The sequence below is a fragment of the Leucopleurus acutus genome (genome assembly GCF_964270905.1).
Source record: "Leucopleurus acutus genome assembly, chromosome: 4".
NCBI lineage: Eukaryota > Metazoa > Chordata > Mammalia > Artiodactyla > Delphinidae > Leucopleurus > Leucopleurus acutus.
Window position 1 is genome coordinate 1,796,591 of NC_139146.1, and position 21,801 is coordinate 1,818,391.

Consider the following 21,801-nt stretch of genomic DNA (forward strand, 5'->3'; position numbering starts at 1 on the left):
TGTGTGTCGGAGCTTCCACTGAAAGCAAAATTTTGCTTTCCCGTGAGTCAGTTTTGTCTCAAAGAGGAGAACAATTGAGAACTTCTGTTAATTGAAGCCATGTGGATTTGTGTAAAGATTGAAAGCAGTGTTCCAACTTAATAGCGTTAGCCACATGTTGAGAGGCTGATTTGGTGCTTAAGTCATTAGTGTTTTTTATGGAGGCGTGGCCCCAGAATGGTCTGGGTGACAGGTGCCTATTCTTTCCCTGAAGGAAACCCGTAGCTATGGAAGTTAGTAGGCGTCTTGTGCAGAAGCATTCGTACAAATACAGCTTGCTTGTTACAGACCCCTGCTCCCTTTGCTCTCTACAGCTGGGCCTCCTGTTTTGAGTAGACAGGCTTCTGAAGAAGTGTGTGAGTCAGATGTATAGAATCGCTGACTTATGTCTCCAGTATAACAGTTCCATGGCTACATCCCCTTATTCTGCCAAGTTAAATTCTGCCCATTTATTGAACATCCGGTATGTGCCAGGCCCTGTGCTACATGCTAGAAAAATAAAACTGGTTAGTCCTTGTGCTTGTTTTCAGAGACCTCGCGGTCTAAAGAGAAGACAAAAACACAGTCAGTCAAATTTGAAAACTCAAAATACTATGACGTACCTTAATAGGAATTGTAGATGCGGAGTAGGAAAGTAACACTGAAGGAGAACTCCCCGAGCCTGTGGGGTGGGTTTGCAGAGAGGTCATGCTCGGGTATCCAGAGTGCTGAAGGGTGAGCAAAGGCTCTCTGGAAAGACGCAGGCGGCGGCTCCCGGCGGTCAGCCAGGCTTTCTCCGGGAGGAAGGAGCCAGCAACGCTTGGCCGTGCCCAGAGGGTCTCCGAAGTTCTTGAGTAGCTTCCGAGCCCTCAACGTGCTTCTGCTGTTCCGAGCTGCTTCTCAGAGCTGACGTGGTGAGCAGGCGGCTGCTTCCCACCTGTCAGGTATGTCTGCCCTTAGCAGAAGGTCTTCAAGGCTAAGAAACCTTCTTCCATTTGATCGTTAGTTTTCATCCGTCCCTTCTCAGCAAAGCAGCTCTTAGTTTGTCACTTCTTTGTGGAAACAGACATCTGTTGAAATACAGGTTTCTTGTCCTCGCCCTTTGCCCCTGGGGCTGCTCCGCCAGAACAGCTGGTCCAGGCTTCTGCTTTGGTCCTGGGCGTCCAGTCTGGCCCTGTTTCTTCCCACTTTCAAATCCTGAATCCGCTCCAGCCTCACCCTCCACCTTCGTCTCTCTGAGCCCGTTCAGCAGGTGCGCTAAGCTGCTCAGTGGCCCGAGCTGAGGGAGGGAAGCGGGGGCGGGGGTGGGGTGGGGGCCTGGCTCGTGTCTAGGGAGACCCACCTTAGCACTTGGGAAATGCCTCCTTTGGGCCCGGCCATATGCTAAACCCTGACATGCACTGTCTGGTTTAATTCTTACCGCGTCCCCTGGAGGTAGGTATTTCCAAATTACAGATGAGAAAACTAAAGCACAAAAAGATTGAGTAATTTGCCTGAGGTCACACAGCTAGTAAAGGGCGGGCTGGCCCTGAACCCCTCAGACTGGGCAGCCCGGAAGTCCAGCTCCGTCACTGGCCACGCCTCCCAGGGGTGGAGCCAGAGGCAGCAGCTCTGACCTGAGCACAGTCTCAGCTCAGACGTGGCCGGCCTGGAGCTCTCAAACCCTCCCCTTCCTCCCCACCTGCCCCGCCAGCGCTCCAGCCCTCCCCAGCCCCTTACTAACTGCTCTCTGCGTCATCCTTGCCCCTCTGGCTCCTTCACCAGGTTGCCACAGATCCATGTTTCTAATCAGCTGACCAGACCGTCTCACCCTGCTGCGTAGAAACCTCTGTGGCTTCCCAGCCCCTTCAGGACGGAAGTCACACGGGGTTGTCTCTGCTGTGGCCCCTGCAGCCCGTCAGGTTGTGGCACACTTGTCCCTGGACATTGGCCATCCCCGTGCTCTGACCCTTCCCTTCGACCCTCTGCCCAGCCAGGCCCTCAGGGTTCTGCCAGACCATCACCGCCCCTGGGAATCATCCCCAAACCCTCCCACTTGAGCTCACAGCACTCACTGCTCATTCCTGTGTCCTCAGGGACACTCCCAGCACAGACCTGTAGCTCGTCTGGGTGGGCCTGGGCACACACCTGCAGAGGGAAGGCCGTGTGCTGCATCAGCGAGATGCTGGGGGCGGCAGGGCCAGGATCCAGGCGGCCCCATCCCCTTGCAGTTTATGTAACTCGAGGCAAGGCAGACATTAAACCAATAGGTTAAAGATAAGTCTTGAATTATGACTGTGGTAAGTGCTGAGAGGGAAAACTAATGGACTTTAGTGTGTTTGATGGGAAGGCCCCCCGTGGTCTGGGTGCTGGGTGGTGAGAGCAAAGGCAGTGATGACTTCTCCAAGGACGTGACATCTAGGCTGTGGCCAGTAGGATAAATGCAAGTCAGCAAGGTCTGAGCTGAGATTAGGACCTCCTAGAAAGTGGACACAGTGTGAGCCAAGTTGTGGGTCAAGAAGTAGTTGGAGTTTGAGGACCAAGGAAAGACCCGTGTGTCCAGGGGCTTCGTGATCAGGAAGGACGGGGGTGGCCGGCCACGTTCAGGACTTTGGGTTTTACGTCAGAGCAGTGGGAGACCAGTGGCACAGCTGGAGTGCGGGAGTGACGTCCTCCTACTCACATTCCATGAGCCCACTCTGGCTGCGGTGGGGAAGACTGTTGCGGGTATGGGGCGCGGGGGCAGGGGGACCAAGGGGAGGGACGGCCCAGGACGTGTGCAGGGAGCAGCTGACAGCCAGTCACCCCATAAATGTGTGGACCCAGCGCCCTCCCTTGGCACCTTCAGACAAGGGTCTTCCCCTCCCCGCCCCGGGGAGGGTGGGTTTAGAGCTCAATGTAGAATCCATCTTCTCTTCACACTTACACTGCACTTTGTCCAAGTGTGAGGGAACAGTGTAAGTAAGAGCTGACCATTTTTATGAGTGATTCCAAAGTTGACTTTGCGGCCAGCAGGGCCTACTCTTCCTTGCGGTGCACGGTGATTTTTAAAATGTCAGATGAGAATAAGCCACAGGAACAGATCTCATGCAAATGGGCCTCATTTAAAATGAGACTAGGGGGCTTCCCTGGTGGTGCAGTGGTTGGGAATCCGCCTACCAGTGCAGGGGACACGGGTTCCATCCCTGGCCCGGGAAGATCCCACATGCTGCGGAGCAACTAAGCCCGTGCGCCACAACTACTGAGCCCACTCTAGAGCCCACGAGCCACAACTACTGAGCACACACGCCTAGAGCCCGTGCTCTGCAACAAGAGAAGCCACCGCGCTGAGAAGCCCGCGCACTGCAACGAAGAGTAGCCCCTGCTCGCCGCAACTAGAGAAAGCCCGCGCGCAGCAAGGAAGACCCAAGACAGCCAAAAATAAAAACAAATAAATAAATTTATTTAAAAAAATAAAATAACATGTGACTAGGGAGGAATGTTAGAAGTCACTGAGTTGTCTAAAGTTTGTCTGATATATTCCTTGAGCATCAGTTGCTTTTAAAATCTACATCTGGTTCAGATTTGCCCCGTCACGTACAGCCTCATAAATACTCAAGTAAGCCTCTGCAAGACGTGCTCCCCGGGGCACCTGCTCACGGCAGGCGCGTCCCACAGGGTTTCAGTGATGACTTGTCTGTTTGTAGTTTAACAACTTAGGTAAATAGAATATTAATTTTGATATATGATTAGAACATTTTTTTTTGTAGGCTTTACCGCCAGCACCTGTTCAGAATCACACAAATAAACATCAGGTATTCAATGCATCTCTTCAAGACCATATTTATCCGAGCTGTTTTGGGAATACTCCAGAGTGGAATAGTTCTAAATTTATAAGTCTTTGGGGATCAGAAGTGATGAATGATAAGAACTGGAATCCTGGCACTTTCTTGCCAGATACAATTTCTGGTAAGGAACTCATTAAAACTTTCTTAAAGTTTAAAATGATCTGTGCTGAGTGGATTGCCCTCTCTGTTGCTGCAGTTCCCCAGTAGGGGCCCGGGCTGCTGCTTCCCCTCACCTCCACCTCTAGCAGGAGGCCCCTTGGCCCCTTCAGGCTGCTCCAGCCACCCATGCCTGCCGCCAGGAGCGGAGCAAGGCTCTGGGCTTGGCGGCCCGTTGCCGGCACAGGAGCCGGACGGGCCTCGGACACTGGGTCTTTCCCGCCCCAGGGCTGCTGAGCGTCTTGGCTCCAGGGTGCAGTGTTGGGCCTTTGGTTCTTGAGCATTGGTGACCAGCAGACCTCGACCCGGTGCAGCAGGGTGGTGTGGCTTGAATGCTATGACTTACGTTCCTTTTCTCTCTTTCTGCACTGACCCTACATGGGACCTGTCCCCTCTAACAAGCACCTTCCTCCTTGCGGCCTCAACTGCTGAGGTGCAGCTGTTTCTTCAGTGGCAGGGCAGGGCATGCCTGAAGAGGGGTTGGTACCTCTGCCTCATCTCTGTCTTCACGTGGTCAGAGCCCCTGGTGGTCCCACACCCCCGCCCCTGCATGTGCTCAGAACAGCAAGCTAGACTTGACATCTGGTCTGTGCTTAGAAAGGGTTTCTAACTGTGTGACCTTGGGCAAGTTGCTTAGCCTCTCTGAGCCTCAGTTTCTTCATCTTCAGGATAGGAATGATAGTACTAAGCTCAGAAAGTATTTTAAGACATTAAATAACTTTTGGAAAGCACCTAGCACAGGAATTGGCACATAGTAGGTGCTCAATAAATTTTTCTTCTGAGATGAAAACTAGTTGACTAGTGTCATCCCATTGGAATCCTAACTTCAGTAGCAGCCCCAGTGTTAATAGTTTATTCAGCAGATGTCCTTTAGGTTTTAGCTAAATGCTCTTTCTTTTAGAAGCCTTAATTTTCCCATTCTTCTCTGAAGGGAATGACATATTAGGGCCAACACTCTCAGAAACAAGACCTGAAGCTCTTCCACCTCCATCTAGCAATGAAACGCCTGCAGTTCCGGATAGCAAAGAGAAAAAAAACGCTGCGAAAAAGAAATGTTTGTACAATTTCCAAGATGCTTTTATGGAAGCAAACAAAGTTGTGATGGCCACGTCGTCAGCCACCTCCTCTGTGTCCTGCACGGCCACCACGGTGCAGTCGAGCAACAGCCAGTTCAGAGTGTCGTCCAAGAGACCGCCCTCCCTCGGTAAGGCCCACCAGCCCGCAGGAGCCCTCGGGGTGGGCGCGGCGTATTCGCTCCTTCTTCCTCAGCAGCTCTGTAATTCCCTTTCACTCGGCCTGGCCAGGGATGTCAGTGTAATTAACACCTAAGAACGCTCATGCGCAAAGAGCCTGTCCTCCAGGGCTCTGATGAGAACTTTACTGTCACACTGACACCCTCCAGGGCTTTGCCACACTGTGTCCTGCCTTTCCTCTCTGCGTTTCTTGTTCTGTGGTGGGGAGAGGTCTTTGCTTCCTGAACACGTGGAGGAATTTTTAGGCATCTGAAAGTAGAAGCCTCATGGAGGGTCAGCTGATGGGGCAGCTGACCAGCCCGAGATGCAGCCCCTGCTGCCGTGCAGGTCACTGGTGTGGAGGTGGTGTCGCTGTCACACTCTGCCCTGAGCACAGCGAAGAGGGGGCTTGAAAGCAAGGGGGGCAGTCAGAGACCAGGGGCAAATGTCAAAGGGACACGGGAGCCGGATCAGAGAGGCCTCACTAGCCAAAGTTAGGACTGTCTGAGCATCAGAAAGAATGAAGGAACGGATTGTAGCACGCAACTGAAGTCGAGAATCCTTCGGGACGCTCAGAAGAGCGAGTCGGGTGGGAAGCTGTCTGGGTGGAAGCTCGCTGCTGACTACGTGTGCAAGACCGGTACAGATAGAAGGCCACTCTGCAGCCAGCCGGTGACAGGGGGCCCGGTAAGCGTCCTCATGGGCATCAGGACGTTGGATCTCAGTTTGGGGAATGCAGTAGTGCCGGTGTCTGGGAGCAGCACCCACAGGTGACTGGCAGATTGCAAAGGGAAGATAAGGTGCCGACTGCCCCCCCGCACACCTGATCAGATGTAGCCTCACCGACGGCAGCAAACACGTTAGGTGCTTCCTGTGCAATCAGATGGGAAGATCCAACGTAACCTTTGCAGGATTCATGCGTAGAATATTTTCAGCTAAATCGGACATGAGACTGTAAATCCAGAATTGTGGACAGCTGGCCTCAACTCAAAAAATGTCAGTATTGTGGAAGGAAAAAAAGAAAGTTTAAAAGATGCTGGGTTCGGGGAAAAGCCGCAAAGGACTGTGGGGGAGGCCAGAAGTCTGGATGGGGTTGTATGTGAGATGAGAATGTCACCACGAGGTTAATTGTCTGTAGTTGGCGCTGGTGTCGAGGTTTTACGGCAAAGCGTGCATGTTCTCAGGAGTCCAGGCTGGAATGTTTAGGAGTGAGTGCAGCTTTGCTTCCACATGTTAAGCCACCAGTAAAGTGTGTGTGTGTGTGTGTGTGTGTGTGTGTGTGTGTGTGTGTGTGTGTGTGTGTGAGTGAGGGAGACAGACAGAAAGTAAATACAACAAAATAGTAAATACTCTTGAGTCTAGGTGAAGGGTGTATGGGTATTCTTTGTACTATTCCTTCAAGTTTTCTATAGATTTGAACATTTTCAGACCAAAAGGTGGTTTAAAAAAAAAAAAAGTTTTAACTTAAAGAAGCCTGAACGTCTGCCTGACCTTGGCCACTGGCAGTGACTCTGGCATCTCTGAACGCAGGTGACGTCTTTCACGGCGTCAACAAGGAGGATCACAGGCACGGGGTGCCGGCGGCCCCGAGAAACAGCCCCACAGGTCTGGTGCCGCTTCCTGCCCTCCCTCCCGCCGCCCTCTCTCCAGCTTCCGCGCCTCACCTTGCCAGTCTCGCAGCCCCGTCCTTCCCCAAAACGGCCGCCACCTCTCCCGGGTTTGCGGATTCACGCAAGAGCTTCTGTCCTGCTCCCGTGGCCCCCACCACCGACGGCTCCGTCAGCGCACCTCCCAGCGTCTGCAGGTGAGCCCGGGCGGGGCGGGGGGGGGGGCGGGGGGGGGAGGCCGGCGCGCTTCAGAATGGGTGCTGTGCGACCTAACCCTGCAGGACTGCCGGAGACACTCCGGCGCCCGGGGCCTCGCAGCTCACCAGCGGGGGACGGCAGCGGGGAGGGGCGGGCTCCGGTCTCGGCCGGTTCCGCAGAGCACAGGGCCACTGTGGGTCTGTGCGCAGACCGCCGGCAGCGGCAGGGGGCCCGTGGGTGTTTCGAAGTCGCGTTTGTTACACACTGAGCAAAGAACAATGCAGCGGACACTCAACAGCTTTCTTTAAAAAGTCAGTGTTCGCTACCTTTGAACTTGCCGCCACTCCCCCGCCCTGACATCCCCCAGGATGAAATGGTGGTGGGAGGGACAGTGGAGAGGCCGTGTGTGTGCACCTGAGAAGCCCCTCTGGGTGTGCCCGCCGGCCTGCGCCTGTCCTGCCTGCGCGGCCCCTGGGTCGTGCAGGCCCCGCGCCTCGTTGGTGAGGGCAGGCTGGTCGGAAAGAACCACCTCGGCCACCGCTCGCCATGCTCGCACCCCTTGAGGGGCAGGCTGCTTGCTGACGGGCCCTGCGCGGTTTTGCAGCGACCCCGACTGTGAAGGGCATCGCTGCGAGAACGGCGTCTATGACCCGCAGCAGGACGACGGAGACGAGACTGCGGATGAGGACAGCTGCTCCGAGCACAGCTCCAGCACCTCCACCTCCACCAACCAGAAGGAGGGCAAGTACTGTGACTGCTGCTACTGTGAGTTCTTCGGGCATGGCGGGGTAAGTGCCTTGGCCTCTCCTCTGCCGAGGGCCTCCTCGGGGGAGGGGCAGGTGCCGGAGCGCGCACTTAAGTGCGTAAAATTAGTGTTTCGCCATGGGTGTTTGTAAATTGCGTGTTTAAATTAGAATTGTAAAATGTGCAAACTCCTTTGCAAAAATAATGTACCAGGCTGAATTCAGGGTATGGTTACACTGTGTGTAAAGCGTTATTTGCGAGCATAATTACAATCAAGATACCGTCTAAAACAGTGGTTCCACTTCTAGGTTGTAGTCGTCGTAAAGAAATAATGACACGTAGTTTTGAGTATTTCATCTCTGCATTTTTGCATTTGATTAGATAGGACCTACTAACTCCCCAGGCGTGGGAATTGTTGAGTCCACACAGTGGACGGCCTGTACAGGCGGATTCCTCTTGCTCGACTGCACAGTACATTGAGACACATCCGCACTGTGTGGTGTGCCAGGACAGTCATTCCATCCATACAAGCAGGTGTCAGCCGTGGTGTCTGGGGCTGGGCGGCGGGAAGAGCAGGGCCGGGAGCTGTTCTTTTTCTGCTTTAGTCTCTCCGTGTTTCCTCAGCTCATGCAGGTGTTTTCAGTAGTCAGTGAGAAGGCTTTTCAGCTCTGAAGAGGAAACCTGCGAGGGGATGGAAAAATGCTATAAACACATCTATTGATGTGAGAAGATAGTCACACCGTATTACATGAAAAGTAGATCAGTTACAGCATGTATAATAGTTTCTTTTTTAGTTTAAAAATAACCATTTGTGTACATAGTTGTACATCCTCTGCCAGATGTTTTTGTGAATATGTAAAGCTTGACAGGTCAATGCCAAAATACTACCTTCGGGTAATTGGTGATGAAAGGTTTTTCTTTTTCTCGCCATTTGTGTCTTCTATTTAGTTACTTTTCCTGATGAACATGTGTCACTTGAGCAATAAAAATTTCCCTTTTAATGCTATGGTCTGAAATTTGGTATATTCAGAATCATGAAAACTTGCATTTCGTCATGTTTCCGTTGGTCTTAGCCTCCCGCTGCGCCAACAAGTAGAAATTATGCAGAAATGAGGGAAAAGCTTCGTTTACGGCTGACCAAGAGGAAGGAAGAGCAGCCTAAGAAAACGGATCAGCTCTCAGAAAGGGAGAGTGTGGTTGACCATCGCAGGGTGGAAGACCTGCTCCAGTTCATAAACAGCTCGGAGACCAAGCCCGTGAGCAGCACCCGGGCCGCCAAGCGTGCACGGCATAAGCAGAGAAAGGTAAACAGAGGGTCTGCGCCAGGCGGCCTCCGGGGGGCCTCTGAGGTCGGGGCTGGGCGACAGCCTCCCAGTGTTGCTTCAGGAGCCCCTGACCGCCTGCCAGCCTGAACTGGACGCTGCTTCAAGACCCAGGTTGTATTTTCAGGCCGTGGGGCCCCCTCCTGTGCCAGGGGTTTGTTAAGGGCTCTAGAACAGGCCTCCGGTTCTTGTGCTGGCCAGCGTCGGGGCAGCAGCAGCCCCTCCGCCTCTTGTCTGTCGAAGGAACTTCTTTCCCAGGAAAGCAGGGGAAGCAGCCCTGGCTGTCGAGGGCGGGGCACTGTGGGCTTCTGGAGACTGGGGCTGAAGGAGCGCCTTTGACCCGAGGCTGGTCCAGGGCCCCGAGCGGCCCCACTGGCAGAGGAGGATCAGGGAGTACCGCTCGAAGGAGGGCCTGCACGTGGCAGTGACGTCGAGAGTAAGGAGGCCCCCACACCGTTAGGGCAGGGGCTGCCACAAAGGCAAGTAGCTGCTGAGACTGGCTAGGCTGGCCCAGTGGGGAGCTGCGGCCGGACTGAGCGGGTCTCAGTGTGGGAGCGTGGTGCGCAGACTGTGCCGCTAGGCGAGAAATTGTATCCGTTACTTCCTGCGACGCTGAAAGTGATGGGAACAGCATCTCCTCTGGGGTTTCCTCCCCACCCCTGCCAGTTCTTTTGGAGGTTCTTCCCGGTTTCAGCTCCCTGAAGGTGTCAGGCTCCACGAGCCCACCTCAGCAGGCAGGTGTGGGCTGTGCCCAGAGGGGACTCGTCAGGACCACAGGGCTCTGACTGTAGGATGGGTTGCTTTGGGAGGGCGTGAGGCCCCTGTGAAGGAGGAGACATGCCCACAGTGGACCCAGGGTCGGGCCACTTCTCGTGTAGTGTTGCTTCCAGCTTAGTTGCCGTGACTCTTAAGGTAGCTGTGATTGAACTGAGTGGATTCACTGCCGCTGTTGTACCCACCCCCGGTCCTGAGATAGGTCTGGATTGGCCACAGGTCTAATTAGGGGGCTTGGAGGGGGCGGCCTGCTTCTGCCCCAGACCTGGTGTGGGGAGAAGGTGTGTTCTCCACCCAGGGGTGCTTCAGCACCCGGGGTCCCAGGTGGTCCGAGGCCCTGAAGACTGTCGCCACTGGGCTTCATCGGAAGCCTCTGGACTGGCTCAGGTGCCTTCAGGGCTGCCCCCACACGGACTCCTATCCTCTGTCCTTGCAGGCGGCCTGGATCCGGACCACGCTGCAGGTGCATCCCAGGTCACCTCGGCACCCGCTCGCACCCTTCGTGCTCTCTGCCGAGCACCTGGTTTGCAGGGGGACCCACAAAGCTGCCTTGTCTCTTGTTGAAATGAAGGCAGCACACACTGGGGTTGGATTCGCTGTAGGGTCTGTCCTGTGGCAGGTCGGGCCTGCAGACTGGAGGCCCTGGAGTGCCTGCAGGGGCCACTGCGGGAGACACGGTGGGAGTTTGTCTGTCAGGCGCTGCCTCCAGCAAAGCTTTCCTTTAACAGATGGAGCAGGAATTTTAAATGATCTTTACTTGAATTGGCAAGTTACATTTTTCTGAAACCTGTCATTGAATTTTTAACCTAATTTTATGTTTAAGTTATTTAGCAAAACAAGCAAGTTGTCTCTTAAAAAATATTGCCTTCTGAAACATCATGAAGAATATTTAAATTCGGAAGGACCTTTACATTTTCCCATGCAAAATGTTTTTTTCAGAGATTCTCACGATCGTGAGCCTTACTGGAGCCCAGTGATGGAGGAGCCGTTCTCCTTATTCTCACTGGGTTTTTGTTTGTTTTCTTTTTCTAAAAAATATTTATTTATTTATTTGGCTGCCCCGGGTCTTAGTTGCGGCACACAGGATCTAGTTCCCTGACCAGGGATCGAACTCCGGCCCCCTGCATTGGGAGTGCGGAGTCTTAACCACTGGACCACCAGGGAAGTCCCTCGTTTGTTTTCTAATCAGAAGGAATCTTTTCCATTTGTGCTCCTGCAATGTGTGTCACTAAAAAAATACAGTCTTCGCTTGAGTTGAAAATTAATTTCCTGCCAGTTGGACAGCAGAAATAACCTTTGTCTATTTGCCACGTCATGTTGAATATTTTAAGAAGTCATTGCTCTATCACACTAGTGAAAATATATTGGGAATTTTACCTGCTAGGGTGGGAAAAAGAAATTTCGAGCTTTTCAGTACACATTTTCTTGAATGTCGCTTTGACCCACATGAACGCATCAGCAGCATTCCCCACCTGGAAAGGTTCTGGCGGCACCTGTGCGGCTGTGTAACTGCTGCCTCGCGATCAGTCTTGTTCTTGTCCAGTTCATTGCCCACCTGCCGCCGCGCACAGACGGGAGAGCCCACGCAGGGCAGGAGCACGGCGGCTGCTCTGACCTCGTCCTCTGTGCCCGGGGCTAGGTCGGAGGCTACAAGGGATGTTCTGTTGACTGCCACCCCCTGCTTTGATGGAGGTGTGTTTTAAGCTTTTGACCTGTCACAGCCCCCTTCAGTGTTTCTATTCTTATCGTGCGATTCAGTTTTATCTCACTTTTGTGTGCGTGTCTTACTTTTTTTAGAGCACTTACTGTTGTCCTAAGTTGCCTTTTCCTTTCACGTCGGCAGCTGGAGGAGAAAGCACGCCTGGAAGCGGAGGCCCGGGCCCGGGAGCACCTGCACCTGCGAGCGGAGGAGCGGCGGCGGGAGGAGGAGCAGCAGCGGCTGCAGGAGGAGCTCCAGAGGCTGCAGGAGCTTCAGAAGCTGAGGGCCGTGAAGAAGAAGAAGAAGGAGAGGCCAAGGAAGGCCTGTCCCGAGCTGGACATGCTCGCTCGGAGTCTGCAGGCGGCCGCGGAGGCTGTGCCCGGCTCTGAGAGCATGCACAACGGCTCGCTGGAGCCGAGCGAAGACCCGGAAACCTCCTCTCGCTCCCCCTCCAGACACGTGGACCATAGAGACACGGGGCCGGGGCCAGGGGCCGACGCGGACACCCCCGACCCCGTGGCCGCCAGAGACTCCAAGCTCCTTCTGCCGAAGGGGGTCAACGGGAAGCAGCAGCAGCCGCTGTCCTTCCTCCTGGACATGATGCATCAGCACAAGGAGGGAAACAGCAAACAGAAGCTGAAGCACAGCAGTAAAGCGGGCGGCGAGCCGGCGAGGAAGCCCTTGGAGCCCCCCAGAGCCTCAGAGGCCCAGCCCCGGCCCCGGCCCCAGGCTGAGTCAAAGGCCAGAGTGCTTGACCTCACGCCCCTGGCGGAGCACAGAAGGGAGGAGAGGAAAGTCAACAGCAACAACAACAACAGAAAGCAGCTGAACCACGTCCGGGAGGAGAAGCCGAGCCCGGGCCCCGCAGAGCCTGCCGCGCCCAGCGAGCACCCGCAGAGCGGCAAGCCGGTGCCAGCAGACTCTCCGCAGCCCAAGGGCAAGAGCAAGAAAAGCAAGAAGAAGAAGGGAGACAGAGGCAGCGGCTCAATCGGTAAATAAACACAGAGCAGAAGGGGGCGCCTGTGTAGCTGGGGCATCGTGGGGCGGGGAGGGCGCTGGGTCGGGTGCCTCTCAGGGTCCACCCCTCCTGGAGGGGGGTGCTGCCGTCCGTGTCGTGGCTTTGTGCCTTGTGTGACCTCTGCACCAGCCGTGAGGGACGCGTAGGCATTGTTGTATTCGGTTACCTTGAAATAATTTCAGACTTCCCGCAAACTACAGGGAAGAGCACGAAGGATTCCCACATACTCCCGTCAGCTCAGCGTGTCACCACACTTGCTGTGTCCTACCTCTCCCTCTTGGTTACTTTTCTGAACCAAATGAGAGTGCCCTTTTACCCTGAAATACTGCTGTGTGTATTTCCTCAAAACAAGAGATTAGATACAGCAAGATACAGATGGGGGGGGGGCACGATGTCGTTGTTGATTTTAACAACTAAACAAAACAAAATGGTTACAGTCGGAAACAAAGGAAGCCGGCTGCATTTCCTAGGAGTCCCTGTGGCTGTACTAAACGTGCCGCACTAGGTCCTGTGGGGGGAAGAGACCTACCAACCCTCAGGCTAGAGAAGGAACCCTGAACAGACACGGAGGGCAGGTGCGCCGGCCGGTCTCCCACCGTGGCGGGAGCAGGCAATTCTGAAGCCACCGTGTGTCCCCCCAGGACCGCAAGGCAGGAGACACACTGTGGAGCGCGGGAAGGGGGCTGCAGGGAGCGCAGTGTGGTTGTTAAAATCAAGAAATTAACACTGACGCAAGACTGTTACCTAGCTGTAGGCTTATGCGTGTTTCTCTGTTCATCCCTTTAAAGTCCTAGGAAACAAAGTTTTCTCCTGACACAGGATCCAACCCAGGGTCACGCGTCATATCTCTTTAACTTCCTTTAATGGGTCAGTTCCTCACTTTCTCACAACCTGACATCTCTAGAGTATGACCCACCCATTTTTTAGAGTAAATGACTATCTAGAGCAATTTCAGTTTGGTGCTGTTCCTTCACAGCCAGGTTCAGATTACGCAGCGTTGGCGGCAGCGCCTTTGGGGTGACGGGTCTGTGTTGGTGGGTGCCCTGCCGTCAGGAGGCACGCTGCCCAGTGTTGGTAACTCTCCTCCTGGGCCGTGGTGCGTGCGGTCGGCCCGTCTCTCCTCTGCCAGGCTGACACCTGACCTGTGCTCACCTGGAGTGTCTCATGGGGAGACGAGTCCCTTACGCCGTATCAGACATTCATCCACTACTTTTAGCATCCGTGGACGACAGTGTTGCCCAGGGGGATTATTACTGTGCTCTTTGCCTACATAATGGTGACTTTTCTGATGCCATTCCTTCTCCCTTTCTTACTCAGCGTTCTGTAGGAAGAGCTCTCCTTCCCCATGTATTTTTTTCATTTACTTCATTATTTATACAAGGGCGCGTTAGTAGATGCTTTCTTTATGCCATAGGTTATAATCCTTTACTAACACTAACACAGATTCAGTCGGTGGGAGCCCCCTCTGCGTGGCCTCTGCACCCCGTTGTGCTTTGAGCACTTCTGTGCAGTTAGATGTCCCGGCTCTGAGACCCAGAGCTGGTGTGTGGTTGGCAGGGCCTAGGAGGGGGAGCGAGTGTGTGTACGCAGGCACGTGTGCTCTCCTCGTGCCCCCCCCCCCACACACACATCTGTGTCTTTCGGTATCTAATCTCTGCAGTAAAAACCACCCGTTCACCCTGACAACTGCAGTCCGGCTCCAGTGCCACTGCGCTCCCTGCAGCCCCCTCCCCGCGGTCCACAGTGTGTCTCCTGCCTTGCGGTCCTGGGGGGACACACGGGTGGCTTCAGAATTGCCTGCTCCCACCGCGGTGGGAGACCGGCCGGCGCACCTGCCCTCCGTGTCTGTTCAGGGTTCCTTCTCTAGCCTGAGGGTTGGTAGGTCTCTTCCCCCCACAGGACCTAGTGCGGCACGTTTAGTACAGCCACGGGGACTCCTAGGAAGTGCAGCCGGCTTCCTTTGTTTCTGATTGTATCTATTTTGTTTTGTTTCCCCTCCTTAATCCTGATTTCTTTTTCCCTATCCCATTCCTACTTAGTTTCTTATTTGCTTTTCTGTTCTTTACACAAAAGGTTGGCATATTAGAGACGCCTTTCCCCGTGGCTTTCCCCCCCCATCCTGTATTCCAGAGGCCCTCCGTGTGCGTCCGCAGCTCCTCCTCGTGCTTTCAGGTGCTGAGTGGGCTCCGCTGGACACTGCCCCGCTCTCGGGGTTTGTAATGACACACAGCGGGGCGGAGCGCAGGTGCTCTGCGTGGGTGTTTCTGCGGGAGCGCTGGGTCACAGAGGTCGGTGCAGACAGGGCTTGTTGGTGTGGCGGCTCCTCTGGACCCTGCATTGCTCCCACCCTGTCGAGCCGCTGTTTGGCCACAGCCTCACCAGGGCAGTGTGTTGCCAGGCTTTGTAACTTGAGGCCATCTGTGAGGCGCACTTGCTCCTGAAGTGGTCACAGGCAGTTTTCTCTAATTACAGTGAGGTCATATTTTTAAGGGCTGTTTCTATATCTCTTTCGTGAATTTTCTATTCGTAACTTTTTCTCATTTTTTAATTGGGTTTTTGCTCTTTTCCTTCCATTTTTTAAGAGTTCCTTATGAATCGGGGATATTGCCCCAGGTCGTTAAGTTGTCTTTGACTCTGTTTCCAGTGCTTTTTAGCCAAGCACAAGTTTTCTCTTTTACTTTATACATAGTTCACTCCGGATTTTAAATAGTTGTTAGGTGTGATTGTTTATACTAACACGAAGGTTAAGGAGGAATGTGCCCAAGTTTTTTTCTAGTATTAGCGTGGTTTCACTTTTTTCACTTAGCTCCCTGATACATTTATTTGGAGTTTATTCTTTTGTATCGTGTGATGCATGAATCCAGCTTTATCTTTTACAAATAGTTAACCAGTTGTCCCAACACCAGTTATTAAAAAGCTCATCTTGCCTCAGCGACTCAGGATGCCACCATGTGCTACGCCGTGTGTCCTCAGGTCTGTTCTGGAATTTCTCTTCTTTCCCTCTGTGTTCATTCACTCGCCGTTACTGCATTGCGTTGCTGCTTCAGGGGTTCTGTACATGTTAATGACTTAAGGGCTCTTCTCTCCTCTCAGCCTTTTTCAGTTTTCCTGGCTATTCTTTCATGTTTGTATTCCCATAAGAACTTTGGTGTCAGTGTGCGTAGCTCCCTTAAAAAAAAGAAAAAAACAACCTTGTTGGTATCTTTATTGGTACTGCATTAAATTCATAAGATAATTTAGGGAGAATTGGTGTCTGTGATGTTGTTCGTCCTTCCCAAGAACAAGGGGAGTTTTTCCATTTGTTCAAGTCTACTTTATGTCTTTTAGGAACGTTTTAAATTTTCTCTTATAGGTTTTTCACATTTCTTATTGAGCTTATTCCTAAGTATTTAATCTTCCTTGCTTTTAATTTTATCGGGGTGTTTTCTACAATCATACCTTCCAACTCCGTCCGGTGCAGTAGCCAGTCACATGTCACCCCTGAGCACTGAAGTGTGGAAGGTCCAAATTGTGCAGGTTGTGAGTGTAAAAACATAACCAGATTTTGAAAACCTAGTATGAAAAAAAAAGGAATGTAAAGTAACTCAGTATATATATGTATATATATTTGGGGGGGCGTGGCTGCACTGGGTCTTCGTTGCTGCACGCGGGCTTTCTCTAGTTCAGGCGAGCGGGGGCTACTCTTCATTGCAGTGCGCGGGCTTCTCATTGCGGTGGCTTCTCTCGTTGCGGAGCACGGGCTCTAGGTGTGCGGGCTTCAATAGTTACAGCGCACGGGCTCAGTAGTTGTGGCACACAGGCTTAGTTGCTCCACGGCATGTGGGATCTTCCTGGACCAGGGATTGAACCCGTGTCCCCTGCATTGGATTCCTTTTTTTTTTTTTAATATCTTTATTGGAGTATAATTGCTTTGCAATGCTGTGTTAGTTTCTGCTGTACAACAAAGTGAATCAGCTATACGTATCCATATATCTCCTCCCTCTTGCATCTCCCTCCCTCCCACCCTCCCTATCCCACCCCTCTAGGTGGTCACAAAGCACCGAGCTGATCTCCCTGTGCTATGCAGCAGCTTCCCACTAGCTGTCTGTTTTACATTTGGTAGTTTATATATGTCAGCGCTACTATCTCATTTCATCCCAGCTTCCCCCCGCCCCCCCGCCCCCCGTGTCCTCAAGTCCGTTCTCTACGTCTGTGTCTTTATTGTTGCCCTGCCCGCTAGGTTCATCAGTACCTTTTTTTTTAGATTCCATATATGTGTGTTAGCATACGGTATTTGTTTTTCTCTTTCTGACTTACTTCACTCTGTATGACAGACTCTAGGTCCATCCACCTCATTATAAATAATTCAGTTTCGTTCCTTTTTATGGCTAATATTCCATTGTATATATGTGCCACATCTTCTTTATCCATTCGTCTGTCGATGGACATTTAGGTTGCTTCCATGTCCTGGCTATTGTAAATAGTGCTGCAGTGAACATGGTGGTACATGTATCTTTTTGAATTATGGTTTTCTCTGGGTATATGCGCAGTAGTGAGACTGGACTGCTGGGTTGTATAGTAGCTCTATTTTTAGATTTTTTAAGGAGTCTTCATACTGTTCTCTGTAGTGGCTGTATCAGTCTACATTCTCACCAGCAGTGCAAGAGGGTTCCCTTTTCTCCACACCCTCTCCAGCATTTACTGTTTGTAGATGTTTTGATGATGGCCATTCTGACCGGTGTGAGGTGGTACCTCATTGTGGTTTTGATTTGCATTTCTCTAATGATTAGTGACGTTGACCATCTCTTCATGTGTTTGTTGGCAATCTGTATGTCTGCTTTGGAGAAATGTCTGTTTAGGTCTTCCGTGGCAGGTGGATTCTTAACCATTGTGCCACCAGGGAAGTCCCAGTATAATTTTTTACATCGATTACATATTGCAATGATAATCTTTTGGACATATTTAATTAAATAAAGTGTATATTACTAAAATTAATTTCAGTTGTTTCTTTTTAATTTTTTCAGCGTGGCTACTACGAAATCTTAAGTTATGTATGTGGCTCATGTTGTGTTTCTACTGGATGGTGCTCCTCTAACTGGTCATTTGTGTGTATGACAGCTGTTGCTTTCTGTATGTTAACTTTATATCTCCTACCTTAGCAGATTATTTCATTGTTTGAGTCTTATTGTTGATTCTCTGGGGTTTTCCAGCTACTCTATCATGTATTTGCAAATAGAGAAAGCTTTACTTCTCCTTTTCCAGTTCTTACGCTTCTTGTTTTCCCTTGTTTAATTGCATCATTCTTGAACTTAATGGAAACGTCTGGTGTTTCTGCATTAAGATTCTGGCTTTAGGATAAGGTTTATATATTTCATCATGTTAAGAAAGTATCCAACAATTCCTATTTTTCTTGAGTATTTTATCAGGAATGAGTGTTGAATTTTGTCAAAGGTTTTCTAGTATCTACAGAGATTAAACATAATTTTTCTTCTTAGACCTGTTATACTTCGTAAAGAATTAGGAAGCTTTTTTTGTTTGTTTTTCATTTTCAGTGTTCTAGAGCAATTCACCTTCCATTGGGACTACTTAGGCTTTAATGATTTGACAGGAATCTCCTGTGCAGCCCCCCAGGCCGGTGCTTTTTGTGGGGAAGTTGCCTGATGGTATTCTCTCTGTCCTCTATGGTAATTGGTCTATTTAAGTATTTCTTTCTTCACTGAGGTTAATTTTGCTAAACTGTATTTCCGTAGTAAATTATCTTTTCAGCCAGTTTTCCAGCTTGTTCACATAGATGTCTGCAAAGTACATACTTTTTTTTTTTTAATTTATTTATTTATGGCTGTGTTGGGTCTTCGTTTCTGTGCGAGGGCTTTCTCCATTTGCAGCGAGCGGGGGCCCCTCTTCATCGTGGTGCGCGGGCCTCTCACTGTCGCGGCCTCTCCCGTTGCAGAGCACAGGCTCCAGATGCGCAGGCTCAGTAGTTGTGGTTCACGGGCTTAGTGGCTCCGCGGCACGTGGGATCTTCCCAGACCAGGGCTCGAACCCGTGTCCCCTGCATTGGCAGGCAGAGTCTCAACCACTGCGCCACCAGGGAAGCCCGAGTACGTACTTTTTAAAAAATTTCTTCCAGTGGTTATTTTCCTCTTGTCATTTCTTGTTTTGTACGTTTGTGCTTTCTTTCTCCCTATTCTGTTTGACTCAGTTAAAGTTAATAGTTTATATGATATTTTCAAAAGCCAGGCTCTTGATTTATCCGTTGGGTGTATACTGTTGTTTGTTTCTCTGCCTCATTAATCTCTACTTTTATCTTCTTTTCCTGTGCTTCCTTTTGTTTTACTTTATTGTTCTTTCTAACTTTTTGATTTGGGAATTGAGTTCATTTCTTTTCATTCCTTCATTTTTACTGATCAAAGTATTTAGCACCTTGAATTTTCTCTGGTCCTTCCTTTAAGTATATCCCACAGTGTATGATAATGTTTCTGTTTGGTTTCTTTTTTAGAAATTCAGCAGTTTCCATGTGGTTTTCTTTTCCCCTTTCACCCAGTAGTTTAATAGGTGGCTTTTAGGTTTCCAGGTGGGAGAGCCTCGTTTATGTTAATAATTTCTACGTTTTGTACACTGTGATCCGAGAGTATTGTTTGTAACATTTCTGCTTCATGAAACTTGCTGGTATTTTCTTTGTGACTAGTTTTTGTGACTGCTCTGTGTTCACTTGAGATACAAGTGTGTTTTCTCTGCTGTCATGGTATTAAACTAAATATATATTTGTGCCCATGATGTGTCTTTGATACGGGTTAGGTTAGGTCTTCTGTGTCCTTACTTGTTTTTTGCCCTCTTGACATATATTCTGTTATTATTGAGTTTCTGTGTTTTCTTGCATTTCCTGTAGGTTTGCTTTATAAAGGTGGTCTCTTTGTTACTTGGTACATATTCCTAACTAATTTCTTATATTGAACTTGGTTTTTATTGTTTAAAAATGTCCTTTCTGTTGTGTTTCACACTTTTGGCTCGAATTCTCCTTTGTCTGAGATGGTGATTGCTACCCCTTCTCTCTGTTTCTGTTTGCCTGGTGGGGCACCTTTGTCCTCATTCCTTCATTTCTGGTCTATCTGAGTCACTTGGTTTTAGGTCATTCCCTTGCATACAGCCGAGACACCTCAGTCCTGCTGTGTGAGCCACATTGACAGTCTTGTCTACAGGTGAGGTGAGCCTGTTTCCATGTATTGATAGGACAGCCCTGACATTATTTTGTAATTATTAGATCAATTTTTTAATACATACATATATTATGTGTGTGTGTATTTTTTGGCCGTGCTGGGTCTTAGTTGTGGCCTATGGGCTCCTTAGTTGTGGCATGAGCACTCTTAGTTGCGGCAGGCATGCAGGATCTAGTTCCCTGACCAGGGATCGAACCCGGGCCCCCTGCATTGGGAGCGTGGAATCTTAGCCACTGTGCCACCAGGGAAGTCCTCTATTTTATATTTGCTGATTCTCTCTCTGTGTGAGATGTTTGCCTTTCTTTCTGTATATCCTTGGTGTTTAGGAACGTTTGTGACTCTGTACCGGTGCTGCCCCTGCACTTATACCTCTAGTGCCCCATCCCTGCTCCAGATGGGGGCCTGTGGCACCACCTACTGCCTGGGGGACAGCCGTGCGCGGACCCTGTTTTCTCTCCTCTGCCCGCTTGTGCTGTCCTTTCTCTTCCCATTTTTCAGCTGCGTTTGTTTCTGCTTTGTCAGAGCGCATAGTGTTTGTAGGTTTGCGCGTGAATACATTAGGTGCCCGTGTTGGTCCTCGTGTAGCGGTGTTCCCAGGCGCGTGTCCTCAAGTAGGGGTCAGGGGCACAGATCTGGCGAAGCAAACTGTTTCCTGTGGTCTGAACAGTGAACAGACAGCCCGGCGGGTATGAAATTCTTTAGGTCGCTCTTTCTTTCCACCCTGGTTAATAACAGTTTTGTTGTGAAAAATGTCTGTCTGATACTGAATCTGGTTATAGTTCTGTCCCATTTTTTTCTTGTGCCAAGATTTTTAATACCGGTTATCAGTTCTAATTAGAAGAGTATTAGAAATCACTTTATAACGAGAGCACTCCCAGCAGACGTGTCTGCTCTGTGTTTGCTTCTGTGGTTGAACCAACTCCGCTTCTAGAACTTCTTTATGGAATAACTTGAGTTTGGCCTTTCTAAGACTTTACCTTCTTTACACCTGTAAACACTCCGGGCCCCCCTCACCTCACCTCTCCTCGTGCATCACTGTTTCCTTGACCAGGGTCAGCCAGTGGGCCTCCAGGAGATGCCTGTGGTAGGTGTGCAGCGGAGGCCTGATGAACGAACGGTCTCAGTGGCTGGGAAGGAGCGTGTTGTGAGGGTGACTCGTGCGGGCTGGCGGCCTGGACCAGGGAGCCTGGGCGGGGGCTGGGGGGGCATCCCAGAAGCAGCAGCAGTGGGATGGAGACAGGCGTCTGCAACTGTTGACGAGGAACGTGCCCAGCATGGTGATGGGGCGACAGGTGGGACGTGAGTGTGAGGAAGGGGGTGGGGGGAGGATCATTTCTAGATCACTGTCAGAAAGGGAGCGGCCGCAGCAGATCACAGCGGCTTTGCCCGCCTTGGGGGTTGGCTGCCTGAAGGGTGGATGTACAGAGGAGGTGGCTTTATGGACGAGCCGCTCATGAAGGAGGTCTGGGGCGGGGTTGGTTTGGTGGTGTTGGTATCCAGGTGTGGCTGAAACCACAGGGATACAGCGGCAAGGGGCGGAGTCGAGGAAGACCCAGGCCCCGAGCTGTCTGTGCGGGAGGGGCTGTGGTCGTGCAAGGGGGCGTGCGGGGGCTCCTCGGTGGCCGCGGCGTTGCCGTGAGCTGGTGGATGTGAAGGCACTCCGCATGGCGCTGGGAGTCTTCAGCAGTGTTAGCCGCTGGTATGCAGGTAAACCACACCTTCATTACCTCTGTGCAAATGCCCAGTGACGGGAGGAACGGGGGTCCTTCACCGAGGATTCCGAAAAATTGTCCCTTGCTAAGGTGGGGACAGGGAATGGAGACTGGTTTTAACAGAGCACTGTCGGTGGTCTGCACTCATCCGTGAGTGGAACCGGGTGCTGTGCGTACACCGCCAGTGCCCCCCAGCACCTAGGTGTGCACGGATGGAGCCTCTGAGCGCCTGGCAGGTACCAAACAGGGTGGGCAGAGCAGAAGAGGGAATTAAAACCCTCAGAGGTGCCGAGGCTCCCTCATCAGTCGTCTCCCTGCT

The 21,801-nt window shown here is 51.3% G+C and overlaps 1 protein-coding gene across 2 annotated transcripts in view; it reads left to right on the forward strand.

Annotated features, from left to right (window-relative positions):
• The window catches only part of FAM193A (family with sequence similarity 193 member A), a 101,305-nt gene that overhangs the window by 68,176 nt on the left and 11,328 nt on the right, over positions 1-21,801 (forward strand). For both annotated transcript variants that reach the window (XM_082838347.1, XM_082838348.1), the window contains exons 13-18: positions 3,747-3,945; positions 4,912-5,184; positions 6,743-7,016; positions 7,622-7,805; positions 8,835-9,065; positions 11,701-12,547. In XM_082838347.1, coding sequence (XP_082694473.1) covers positions 3,747-3,945; positions 4,912-5,184; positions 6,743-7,016; positions 7,622-7,805; positions 8,835-9,065; positions 11,701-12,547 — 2,008 coding nt within the window. The remainder of the gene's footprint in view (positions 1-3,746; positions 3,946-4,911; positions 5,185-6,742; positions 7,017-7,621; positions 7,806-8,834; positions 9,066-11,700; positions 12,548-21,801) is intronic.